General features: G+C 35.2%; 1 protein-coding gene across 1 annotated transcript in view; it reads right to left on the minus strand.

Moving 5' to 3' along the window:
• The window catches only part of TMEM30A (transmembrane protein 30A), a 56,934-nt gene that overhangs the window by 7,483 nt on the left and 36,931 nt on the right, over positions 1–12,520 (minus strand). The window contains exons 3-4 of the mRNA XM_074237336.1: positions 5,926–6,033; positions 347–434 (exon numbers count right to left, since the gene is read on the minus strand). Of these exons, the coding sequence (XP_074093437.1) occupies positions 347–434; positions 5,926–6,033 (196 nt within the window). The remainder of the gene's footprint in view (positions 1–346; positions 435–5,925; positions 6,034–12,520) is intronic.

Consider the following 12,520-nt stretch of genomic DNA (forward strand, 5'->3'; position numbering starts at 1 on the left):
CAAAATACTAAAGATTTTACAACGTTTTGAAAAATAGACTAAGAGGGTAAAGATTTATCAACTTTCTCATATATATATATATGTATGTGTGTGTGTGTGTGTGTATACACACATATATGATATATAAATATTTACTTGCCAAAAGTCAATAGCATTCAAAATTCTATAGTCTCAAAATATAAAAATATACATTACTGTTATTTTCTATTTAATAAAGCCTTGGAGATATTTTTATTCTTAAAACTGTCATATTTATGGTTCTATTCATGGGTTTACCAAAGCATTAAATTTATAACAGACTATATAAAATGTCATAAGATTTTAAAACAAGTTGAAAAGATCATACCATTAAACATACTGTTGGCAATAGCTCCACAAGGAGCAATTGGCTTAGACTCATCCGTGCGATAGGGTTCACACTCCTTACTGGGGCTCTAATTTTTATAAAGAAAGACAAGTAAAGAAAAAATGTAAAGACAAATATTTATTTATTAAACCAAAGTCTAAATTCTCTAAATCTGCCATATAAAATACCCACAAACCATTCCAATTGGTTAAGTATAAGCATGTAAACATGCTTACCTTTAAGTATCTTATGTTGGACTTCTCATGAAAAAAATGTACTAATATGCACTAATTTTTCATTTACATCTTTAACCTGAATTTTTTTTTTATCAATACAACAAGAAGAATTAGCAATTGACATAACTCTATAATCAGAAGAACTAGGTTTGGATCTCAGCATCACTACCTAATGTTGGTATAATAAACACTGAGGAAGTCATTTCTCAGGGTCTCAGTTTTTTTCCTGTAAAATGGTAAGATTGGAAAAGATGGTTTCTGTAATCCCTAAATCCTCAACACATAACATGGTGTCTGGTACATAGTAAGCATGTAATAAATGCTTATTGGCTTGACTTGATCTTTTACAAAAAAGTTAAATATCAAGTTTCATGTTGCTATAAAATTGTTGTTAAAATCCTTGTTATCATATCAATTCCTACATTGAATCTCTCTTCTTTTATCAAGATCTCTGAGGTGTTTTGAAAAAAAGGAAAAAAACTATTTCTCATCCTTATTACACAGAAGGGTTTGCACTCACATTATATTTCCAAAGGTTGTACTACAAAAAGGAATAGATAGATGAGAGAAGGGCAACAAATTTGAAAGATGATTCACATCACTACATTTCAGATTTCTCTGAATCAGACAGTCACATTTATTCAGGTCCTTTAATAATCTGTACAAATATAATAAGTATAGTGGAGCTATGAAGAGTGATGAAAAAATAAGTCATCAACATTTTATTAAGTGTCTCCTCTTTGCCGGGCACAGTACTAGGTACTAAGGATACAAAGAGAAAAAATAAAACAGCCTCTGAGTTCAAAGAGCTTACATTTTATTGGTGGGAAACAAAATATACTTAATTATTTTAGATATAAAATAAATGTAAGGTAATTTTCCAGGGTAGGAAAGAAGTCCTAGCACCTGGGGAGATTATTAGCAAAAGCTTCACATAGAATATATATGATCTGAGAAGAGTTTGAAAGGTAATGAGATTATAAGAGATGGAGGTAAGAAGGGAGTGCTGTTAGGTGTTGAAGTGGATAGAGCTCAGGCCTGGGAGTGAGAAAGACCTGAGTTCAACTGAATTTAGCTGGCTGTGTGACCCTGGCCAAGTCACAGTATTTGACTCAGTTTCATCATTTGTAAAATGGAAATAATAGCATCTTCCAAGCTATTGGGCTGTTGAAAAAAAAATCAAATGAGTATAAAGAGTAATCTGCAAACTTTAAAGCACTAAATTCATGCTAGTTATTATTAATGTTGTCATTGTTGTTATTATTCTTGGGGATGGGAGAAACTTAAGGCAAGGAGCCAACTGGAAGATTACTGCTATAGTCCAAGCTCTAGGTGATAAGAGCCTGAACCATGGTGGCGACTGTGTGACTGAAAAGGAAGAGATGGATGTGAGTAAGAGGTAGAAATTACATGTGTCAACAAATTGGATATGTGAGGTGAAGGAAAGGTGGAAGCCAAGGGTATAATGCCAAGAATGCAACATGGGTGTATGGAAGGACAGAGGTATTCTCAGCAGAATTAGGAAAATTCTGAAAGGGGTAGGATTTGGGGAAAAGATAAAGATATCACCAAGATATTCTAGATCCAGTAAGCATATGCAGACTCATGAGTGATGCTCAGAAGAGACTGAGACTAGAATAGTCAAAGACATTTGGGAGTCCTCTGCTTAGAGATAGATAATAATTAAACATACAGGAGTTAATGAAATCAACAAGAGAGAGAGGGCAGAGAGAAAGGAAAACCCAGGACAGAGCCACAGTTAAGGAGTGTGCTAATTAATTAACAAAGGAGATTGAGAAGGAATAGTTACAAAGCAGAGAGAGAGAGAGAACCAAGAGAACAGTATCACACAATCTCAGAAACCAAATTATGTTTTCTATAAAGGAGAGATGTTGAACAAGAGACTGAGATAATGGCAAGGTCTAGTGGATTCTTTTTTGTAGGCTTCAGTACAGAAGCCAGTAGGCAGGAAGAGTTGAAAAAAAAAATAGTGGGGCAGGGAGTAAAGGTGAAGGGGCAATCTGCTACAGAAGCCAGGAGGAGCTGGAATAAAAAGTACATGATATTTGAAAAGAAAAGGGATTACATCAAGGAACTTTGAGATGCAGAAAAGGGGACAATAAAGGGTCCACAGAAACTTAGTTTCCATTTCCTTAGTTAAATACAAGTCAGAGTCATCAGCTAAGAAAGTCTAAGAAGAAATAGTATGAGAGGTCTGAGGAAAGAGCAAAAGCTGTTTTCCAAAAGCAAAAAGCAAACAACTATTGGGAATAGAATGGAGAATTAAGTAGGGAGGATTAAAAGAACTATTATCATTTCTATTTTTCCTTATTTTTTTAAATAACTTAATGATTTCACATTAGTTGCATTTCTTTGCAATAACACAGTTATTAAATGTAAATTTACAGTTTATGCACATCATCCATTTTATTAAATCCTTAGGATGCCCTGAAGGTACATCAAATAGATAATATCTATTATTTAAAATATGGTCTAGTCTTAAAAAATTCTTAATTTGGATAACAATAATCACAAATTCCACAGAAAGATAAATATAATAATATGCTGTGGATAGGCCCAATTAAATATTACACAGTACATCCTATTTATTAACAAAGAAAGTTTACAACTTTATAGGAGTATCTTAGCTACAGAAGTTATTCATCTTTGACCCAGCAATACCACTACTGGGTCTATACCCTGAAGAGATGATGAAAAAGGGTAAAAACATTACTTGTACAAAAATATTTATAGCAGCCCTGGTTTGTGGTGGCAAAGAATTGGAAATCAAGTAAATGTCCTCCAATTGGGGAATGGCTTAGCAAACTGTGGTATATGTATGTCATGGAACACTATTGTTCTATTAGAAACCAGGAGGAACAGGATTTCAGGGAAGCCTGGAGGGATTTGCATGAACTGATGCTGAGTGAGACGAGCAGAACCAGAAAACACTGCACACCCTAACAGCAACATGGGAGTGATGTTCAACCTTGAAGGACTCGCTCATTCCATCAGTGCAACAATCGGGAATAATTTTGGGCTGTCTGCAAAGGAGAGTGCCATCTGTATCCAGATAAGAAGCTGTGGAGTTTGAACAAAGTGCAAGGACTATTACCCTTAATTTAGAAAAAAACAGATATCTTATTGTCTGATCTTGTTACCTCTTAGACTTCTCTTCTTTAAGGATATGATTTCTCTCTCATCACACCCAATTTGTATCAAGGTACAACATGGAAACAAAGTAAAGATTGACAGATTGCTTTCCATGGGGGTGGGGTGGGGGGGAGGGAAGCAAGACTGGGAGGAAAATTGTAAAACTCAAATAATATCTTTAATAAAAATAAATTAAAAAAAAGAAGTTATTCATTCTCTTGGATGTATAAGTCTAGCCTATACTTCAAATCCAGGGCTCTTTCCATTATATCATACTACCTCTTTCATATAACACTATCTCATAAAATATTTTTATTTTTGAAATTTGTTTATTGTTCTGACAGCTGAAATTTCTTACCAAAGTGCATTACTTGTAAACAGTTAAGCATAAACACCTGATAACAAAAGCAACACTATGATATGATACTTTCTACTTTTTTTTTTTTTTTAGGTTTTTGCTAGGCAAATGGGGTTAAGTGGCTTGCCCAAGGCCACACAGCTAGGTAATTATTAAGTGTCTGAGGCTGGATTTGAACTCAGGTACTCCTGACTCCAGGGTCAGTGCTCTATCCACTGCACCCCTACTTTCTACTTTTATAGGGTTAACATTTATTATTAGAAGAGGGGGGAAAATATGTACTTTTAATTTTTAACAGTGCAGCCCATTGTATTTTACTTCAATTTTCTTGCTATTTAATGTTTTCAAATTATAGTGCTGTAATTGGTTTTTTTGTTTGTTTTTTTTGCAAGGCAATGGGGTTAAGTGGCTTACCCAAGGCCACACAGCTAGGTAATTATTAAGTGTTTGAGGTCGGATTTGAACTCAGGGACTCATGACTCCAGGGCCAGTGCTCTATTCACTGTGCCATCTAGCCACCCCTGCTATAATCGTTTTGATGTTTTATGTGAGGCTTTATTTTATTAGCCTCTGATACTTCTAATTCAACAAGCATTTATTATTTACATTACCTTGTGACAAAGACAAAAATTAAAATATGGTAATTGTCCTCAAGGAAGCAAACTGTTTATTGGTGAATATAGCAATATTTCCTAAATATACACAAAAAAAGAAATGAGTTTCTTTGAGGTCTATAGTTTTAATAATATATTCTGCACCCCTCCATGGATTAGATCAGTGTTTTTTTTATTGTTTTTTTTAAATAGTTAAATATTTCATTTATCTGTTGTTTCAACTACATGGAACAGTAGTTTTCAACAATCATTTTTTCAAGGTTTTGAGCTTTACATTTCTTCCTTCCTTATCCCACCCTCCCCCTGACAGAAAGCCACATGTAAAATCATGCAAAACATAGATCTATGTTAGTTATGCTGTGAGGGAAGAATCAAATAAAAATGGAGAAAAAACAATGAAGAGAAAAAAATATACTACTTAAGATAAATTTTAAACATTGAACATAGCAAGTTTTGGTCTGTATTTAAATTCCACAGATTCTTATATTCTTAGGTAAAACTTGGTAACATTACTTGGACCTTTGCAAAAAAAAGGGGGGGGGAATTAGTACTATTTGCTGCTAATTAGAAAAATAGGAAAGGAGATCAGTAAACAACAAATCAGTTTAAGTATCTGAGAATTAGGATTGAACTTAATTATCCAGGACTCAATAACCACAATACCATGAACAAATGTGGGAGAAAACGCCCTATTTTACAACTGTTAAGAAAATTGAAAAGCAGTTTATAAGAAACTGGGTTTAGACCAGCTTTTAAACTGTGTTGAATCTGCCCTAAATAGAGGGTACAAAGAGTATCCCCATAAAAGATGATTTGGAGAGAGTTCTTTCCCCACTATGACTAAGGAATGAGTTCTTAATCCCAGAATGGAGAAATTACAGAAGATAAAATAAAGACAACTCAATACAGGAAACTGAAATTTTGAATTAAATCACTGAAACAAAGATAAGAGAAAGTATCCATTTGGAAAAAAAAAAAGATATATAAGATGTATTGAGAATTAACAAGACCAAAAACCATTTTCAGTTATTTAAGAGGCCAAAAGATACAAAGAAAATAGTTCTCAAAACAAGAATTGCATAGCTATATGAATATTTCTACCAATTAACTAATTAGAGTAAATGCAAATCAAAATAACTGAGTTTCCACTGGATATTCCACAAAATTGGTAAAGATGACAAAAGACAGGAAGTTTGTATTTCATTATTTTTTACTTACTCTTAAGGACTTAATATCTCCATTTAGTTGACTATCATCTCGAGATTTCACATAGCGACGATGATTCTGATAGAAATTAGACAGCCCATAATACATAAAGACATGTCCCTGTGGAGATTGAAAGGAGAAAAAAGTTTTTATTTCAAAGACTGAAAATTTTGAAGCAAAAATATATATATATATATGTATATATGTATATATACACACACACATATATATATATTTCAGTATGAATGATGCCTTATGTTTAGCATGATTTTTTTTTTTGTACATCAAGGATCCATGATCTTGCCATTGTGTTTATTCCCTCCACTGATGCAGACTAAAGATTTATTCTTTAATAGATGGTCTTCCTGAGTTGCTACGGCTGAAAAATTCATCATCCCACAGCCAAACTTGGTGATGTCTCTTCAAACTTAGACCAGACTTGAAGCCATTTCAGTGTAGGAGGATCTGCTATGACTTTTGTACCACTGGTATGGCTCTGAGAAGTCAAGATCACCTCAACATAATGATTCATTGATTAGTTAGCAAAAAAAAAATTTTTTTACTATTCATGCTAAACCTTCATTCACTTCCAATTTAATTAAAAATCTGAGATAATTTAATTATGTTCTATGTTGAATTTAACTTTCACTTATCAAGTTATTTCCTTGAAGATAGTGTGCAATTTCCTGAAAGGAAATGTGTGCAATATTTTAAGGAAAACTGTTTTAAAGTAACCTTAAACAGGTTAGAAGGGTCATCAGTAAACAACTGATCTTTGTTTCATGGGTTGAGGTGACCCAAAGATCATTGGAGAGAAAATGGGCACAAGAAAGCTTCAGTTTATTTCCAGTGATGACAAGAAGTGACATATATGATGATACTGAGCAAACATATGATTGGAAAAAGAGGTGAGGTAGTCTTATAATGAAAAAGATGACAAGATGGACAGCCTGAGTGCTACATTGGTACTCACGAAATGGTATAAGACCTAGAGAAAGGCCTCCAGCACATTGGATGGATCTTCTGTGGAGGATCTATGATAGAATATGGACAAGAAATACACAGGATGAGAAAGTGTGGATGGGTTGCTATCAACACTGATGGAAGGAATACCCACAATGATGAGTTCACAGATCCACTGAAGTATTAAGAAATCAATCATTGGTTCACCAAATCACTGCTCCTGAGGAATCTAAGAGGTAAAACTTTTCCTAGTTTGTCCAGCTATCTGTAATTAAAATTTTAAATCCTGCAATTTGAAGATCTATGACTTCCTCAATGTGGGTAGTCCCTCCAGTGAGGCAGATTGCAATCCATTCATGCCTTACTATCCTGTGCAGTTCTAGTCCATTTCCTCCCAGAAATTCACCACAAGGGATCCACCCAGTGAGCTAGGGAATATTTCTCTACACATATTGATAAAACCTGGATATTGATGGTGCATGTAGACTATTCAGTCTCACCCATCTATCTTCTGACCACATATCTCTTTGGGAATAAATCTACACAACTATTCATTTATAATGTATTGCAGCCTGTTCATGAATAGTACTGATCTTTGAGTAATTTCCAACTTCAACAATTCTTGAAGATATGCAGTACAGGAAAAATATTAATATTAAGAGGATGGGCCTTTGTTTCAGGAAGAAGTTTGGAGCCATTAAAAGAACTTCCCCATTTCTCAAAGACAAACTAATATATTCTCCTCCTATTCAATTCTGGACCATATCCTAGTTCATTTTAAGAATTTATGAACTCAAACAAAAAACATTTTTAAGTGTCTACCATGTACCAGGGCCTAGGGATGCAAAGATAAAAATGAAACAGTACCTTTTCTCAAGGAGCACACATTCCATCTGGGGATATATGTGCAGATACAGGGTGTCCCAAAAGTCTTAGTGTATTTTAAGTTGTTGAAGCTTAAGAGCTAAAGTATATATTAATTCATACAAAATTTAAATATAACTATATAACCTAATTTTAATAATTTATTTCTTTAATAAAAGGAACTAATTGTTTAGGGAACATGAATAAGTCTCTTGTTGAAGGTATATAAATCTTGAGATTAGTTTTAAAGGAAACCAGAGATTCTAAAGAGTGGGGGCAAGGAGAGAGAGCGTTACAGATATGGGGACAGCCAATTCAAAGACATAGAGATGGAAACTGAAGTGTATGAAAAACATAGCAAGTAAGCCAGTATGACTGGATCTTATCATATATGAAGGGAAGTGAGGAAATTAGTACAGAAAGTGATAGGGAAAATTGAGTGGACCTCAATGACTCCATCTTGTGAATCAATTCTGGAGCTAGTTCAATTCCCTTTCTATCCAATTTTGGGTCTAGTTCAATTTCTGCCTTATGAAAAAACTATTCAATTATGAAAATTGTGAGGAAAACTGTTGTGTTGTTTGAACCTAGCCCTGTGTGACTGGGAAACTTGGAGCACCTCTACTGGCTGCCTAGAGACTTTTAACTAAGGACTAGGTTATACTGACCAGACACCTGGTCAGGTCCAAGTATTAAAGTCACGAGTTTTCTCACAATTATATATCTCAAAAAACCCCATATGTCTTATCTGAAAACTGGCCTCATACTGGTCAATTAATTATTGTTTCCATGGTCCTTTGATGGAATTTAAACACTTGGGGAAGGGTAGGCGGGAAACATAGTACACCTAATTTTTCTGATTTCAGATAAATGTACCTATTCAACTCTCTTCCTCCCAGCTTTAAAAGTTCTTAATTTTTCCTCCAATTAGAAATCATATTATCTAATTTTATATCCTTTTAATTATTTGTTCTTATTTGGTTGTTTTCAGTACAGAAAAATTTGTCTCCCCCTTTTTTCTAGGTCCAGTGCCAAAGCTGAGGGACCTGTTATGTAATTGGCACACATTGGTTAATAAGAAGTTTGTTTCCTCAGTCATTTCATTTTTAACCCAACCATAGGAGCAATATATAAAAAAACTAAAAAAAAGCAAAAAGTGGTCAAGTTGAACTTAGATTGCTGAAGAATCAAAACATGTTAAGTTTTATGATCACAAATGACAATCCAGTTTATATCTGAAAATCCTAGAGGTAATAGGATTTTTGGAGTTTACTGAATAGGGAGGTGACAGAATGATACTTTTGGTGGCACTATGGGCTAGATTAGAGTAAGAAAAAGGAAGAGAGGGAGGAAGGGACACCAATTAGTCAACCTTAATAGCTCAGTAAGGAGAGAGATGTAGTAAGGATGAGGTACAGGTTTAAGAGTTTTAAAAGGGGGCTAGGTGGCACAGTGGATGGGGCACCGGCCCTGGAGTCAGGAGTACCTGAGTTCAAATCCAGTCTCAGACACTTAATAATTACCTAGCTGTGTGGCCCTGGGCAAGCCACTTAACCCCATTGCCTTGCCAAAAAAAAAGTTATAAAGGGGAAACATGGTAGCTTTCTTCAAATAAATGAAAGGCTGACATGTGGAAGGGGAGGTAGATTTGTTCCATCTGATTCCAAAACTCAAAATCAGGGGCAAATGGAAATAAATTGCAAAGGCAACTTTAGGTTCAATTTCAGGAAAGAATTACAACAGTGGAAAAGTGGAAGGGTTTGCCTCAAAAAATAGTTTTAAGTTTTCCTCCTTGGACCTCTTCAAATAGAAGCTTTGTGGTGTGTGTGTGTGTGTGTGTGTGTGTGTGTGTGTGTGTGTGTGTGTGTGTGTGTGCGTGCGTGCGTGTGTGTTTTGAGTTAAACTAAATGTCTACTCAGGTCCTATGTAATACCCATTCTGTGGATTTATGAATAGATGGAAGAATTTCAGATTTCTTGAACATGGAGATGGAACACTTAAAGATAATGATAAGAATAAATTAATCCCTGTATGCAGCTGGGATGGAACAGAGGTATATAGTCATGGGAATTAAGTAGCTTGAAGAACTGAGAAGAGTATTTGAGGCAGTATCATCAAATATATTGAAGTCCCCAATATGAAGGAAGAATTTGGGTTACAGAATTGGGACTGAGTGAAAGACAATGAATTCACTGAAAAAGGAGGAAAAATGTCCCAGAAACCAGTAGTTGTATATTTGAAAGAATGGACTCCAAAGGAGAAAATGATACTGAATGATGGGGGTAGGAGTCTGGTAATGGCAACGAGAGAAAAAAAAAGTGTATTCTGATTCTCCCATTAAGATTGGAGGTACGAGAGTACAATGAGTATAGTTGTATAGTTTAAGGATGTCTAGAGATTTAGTGTCATTCAGAAGAAGCCAGTGGTGGAAAATATATAACCCAGATGGCTAAATGTTATGGGTTGTCCAATCTTCACTAGGAAGGTAATCTCCAGTTGTGAATTACAGGGAATGTTAAACTGTGGATTATTTAATATCTGTTATCAATGCCAATCAAATTGTGGAAGAAACACCATTGTTTGTCCTTCATTTCCAAAGAAGACCAGTGACAACTTGGGGAGATATCCTGATTTGATAGTGAATTGGATTTAAGTGAGGCAGCGTTGCACATATGCTATCTTCTGGAATCACTGAAGTCCAATGGCACTATAAAAGTCAACACAATCAGCAATGGCTCATGATGTAGTGGATGAACATGAAATCGTTAACTCCATAGCACCTGCTTCTGCTGCCTTTATTAGAAAGAATTGTTCTCTTTTGTCCATTCCATGATTCCTTTGCTTGGGGAAGATATTACCCTAACTCATCAACAAGTTTGAGGCATGTCAGTTACCCTCAGTCTGGTGTAGCTCTCTGTCATGATTGTTTTACTGGGATGCAGCCACTATGCATGCTACAGCTTCCTGAAACAGCGGATGAGAGTTGAGAGCCTGGTAGATGCCAAAGGTGGATGAGAAGCCTTGAAAAAAACTTGGCAAGCCCTCACATCAGAGGTGCTAGTCTCTTCCCTAAATAGCCCCACACACCCCTGTGAGAAATAAGATAACATACAGAATAACAGAGTCAAGATTGAAAAAAAAAATTTCACAGGATGAGAAAAATCTAGTGATTTTAATAGACTGCAAAATCCAAAACAAATGAGCAAAATGATATGGGAAAATATAAGCTGCGTTAAGAGAGATATAGCTTCCAGGAATAAGGGCATAACAATTCCCACTAAACTGATCAGACTATGTCTGGAGCATTGTGTTCAATTCTTAGTGCCACAATTTAAGGATGATATTGATATGTTGGAAGGCATCCAAAATGAAGATAATAACCATGAGCAGATAGAAAAGGGTCTAGGAATCTGTGACAGAGAAATGATTTTTCTTAGGCACATTTCTTACTGGCAATCCCTTAGTCAATAATCTCCAAGAGCTCCTTATTGTCTCTTTGATCAAATACAAATTCCTCTCTTTGACACTTAAAGCCTTGCCTCAATCTATACAACCACACTGTTTCCCCTTCAGCCTTTTGTGATCCTCACAAACTGGACTTCTCTTTCTGTTCTGATTCTCAGAATGTTCTTTTTCCTTTCTCATTTGAGTTCAGAGCCTAGTTTGCAGCTCATATTTGGAATCTTCACCTTGCATAATAAACCACCTCACATACCCTAAATTCCCAATTCTTTAATCTATTCAATCCCCATAATCCACATCTCTTCCCCACCTTAACTATACACACAAACCCTTAATCTTGACACGAACTACAAATTTTCCATATCTATGTCCATGAACCCCGATATTTTTTTTAACTCATAACTTTTTTCTCACATTCTTTCTCTGTCTCACAAACTCTAACATTTTGTTTTTGTCTTTGACCTCTAACCTTTTCACCTCTAGGTTCTTTCCTGGGTCATCATCCCTGTTCTTGCTGAATTTTCCTTCCTTTCCTGTCTCAACTGCTTAGTGAATCAGTTCAACCATCCTCTCTCTGCTTAAATACCCTTACCTGCTTGCCTGCACCCTATCACTAATCATGCCTTATCAAATTGACCTGAGAAGACTCCCAAGTTGCTGAAAATTGTGAAAACTGTGATAACTGGGTTCACTATAGATTTGTTACATAATCTCAACTGGTTCTCACTACAGCAAGGCAGTCTTTTTATACTTTCCTAAATGATTTACTCTCCTAATCACCACAGGATATTTTACAACTGTGCCTGGCATGTGGTAGGTCCTTAATAAGTTCTTGTTGACCGATTATTCCTCAAGACTTCACCATGTCCCATCTCCATACCTTTTTGTGAACTACCGTCCATTTTTGGAGATTCCCTGCTACGTATGCCTCTTAAAGTCCCTTTTTCCCTTCAAAAGGCAACTCTGGCAGCAACTTCTACATGAAGTTTTTACTGATTTCTCCAAATGCAGGTTCTCTACTTCCCAAACTAGTTTGAATTAGTTTTGTATACATTTGAATTATTCATTTTATGCATTTATATATATGTTTTGTGCTTCTTAACGAGTAGGGATTATTTCATTCTCTATATCCAATACCTAGGAACAAAATACAATAAGTGGTCATTTGTATTCTCTCTTTTAATGAATTCTGTAATTATGAAGATGTGGTCTGCTGTAGGATATATTCACAAAAGTCTATCAATTATAATTTCACTTATTCATCAAGTATGCTAGCAATTCATTTGTATATTATTCTCACAAAAATGTTACAAAGGTG

This window comes from Macrotis lagotis, chromosome 5, assembly GCF_037893015.1.
Source record: "Macrotis lagotis isolate mMagLag1 chromosome 5, bilby.v1.9.chrom.fasta, whole genome shotgun sequence".
NCBI classification, from domain to species: domain Eukaryota; kingdom Metazoa; phylum Chordata; class Mammalia; order Peramelemorphia; family Peramelidae; genus Macrotis; species Macrotis lagotis.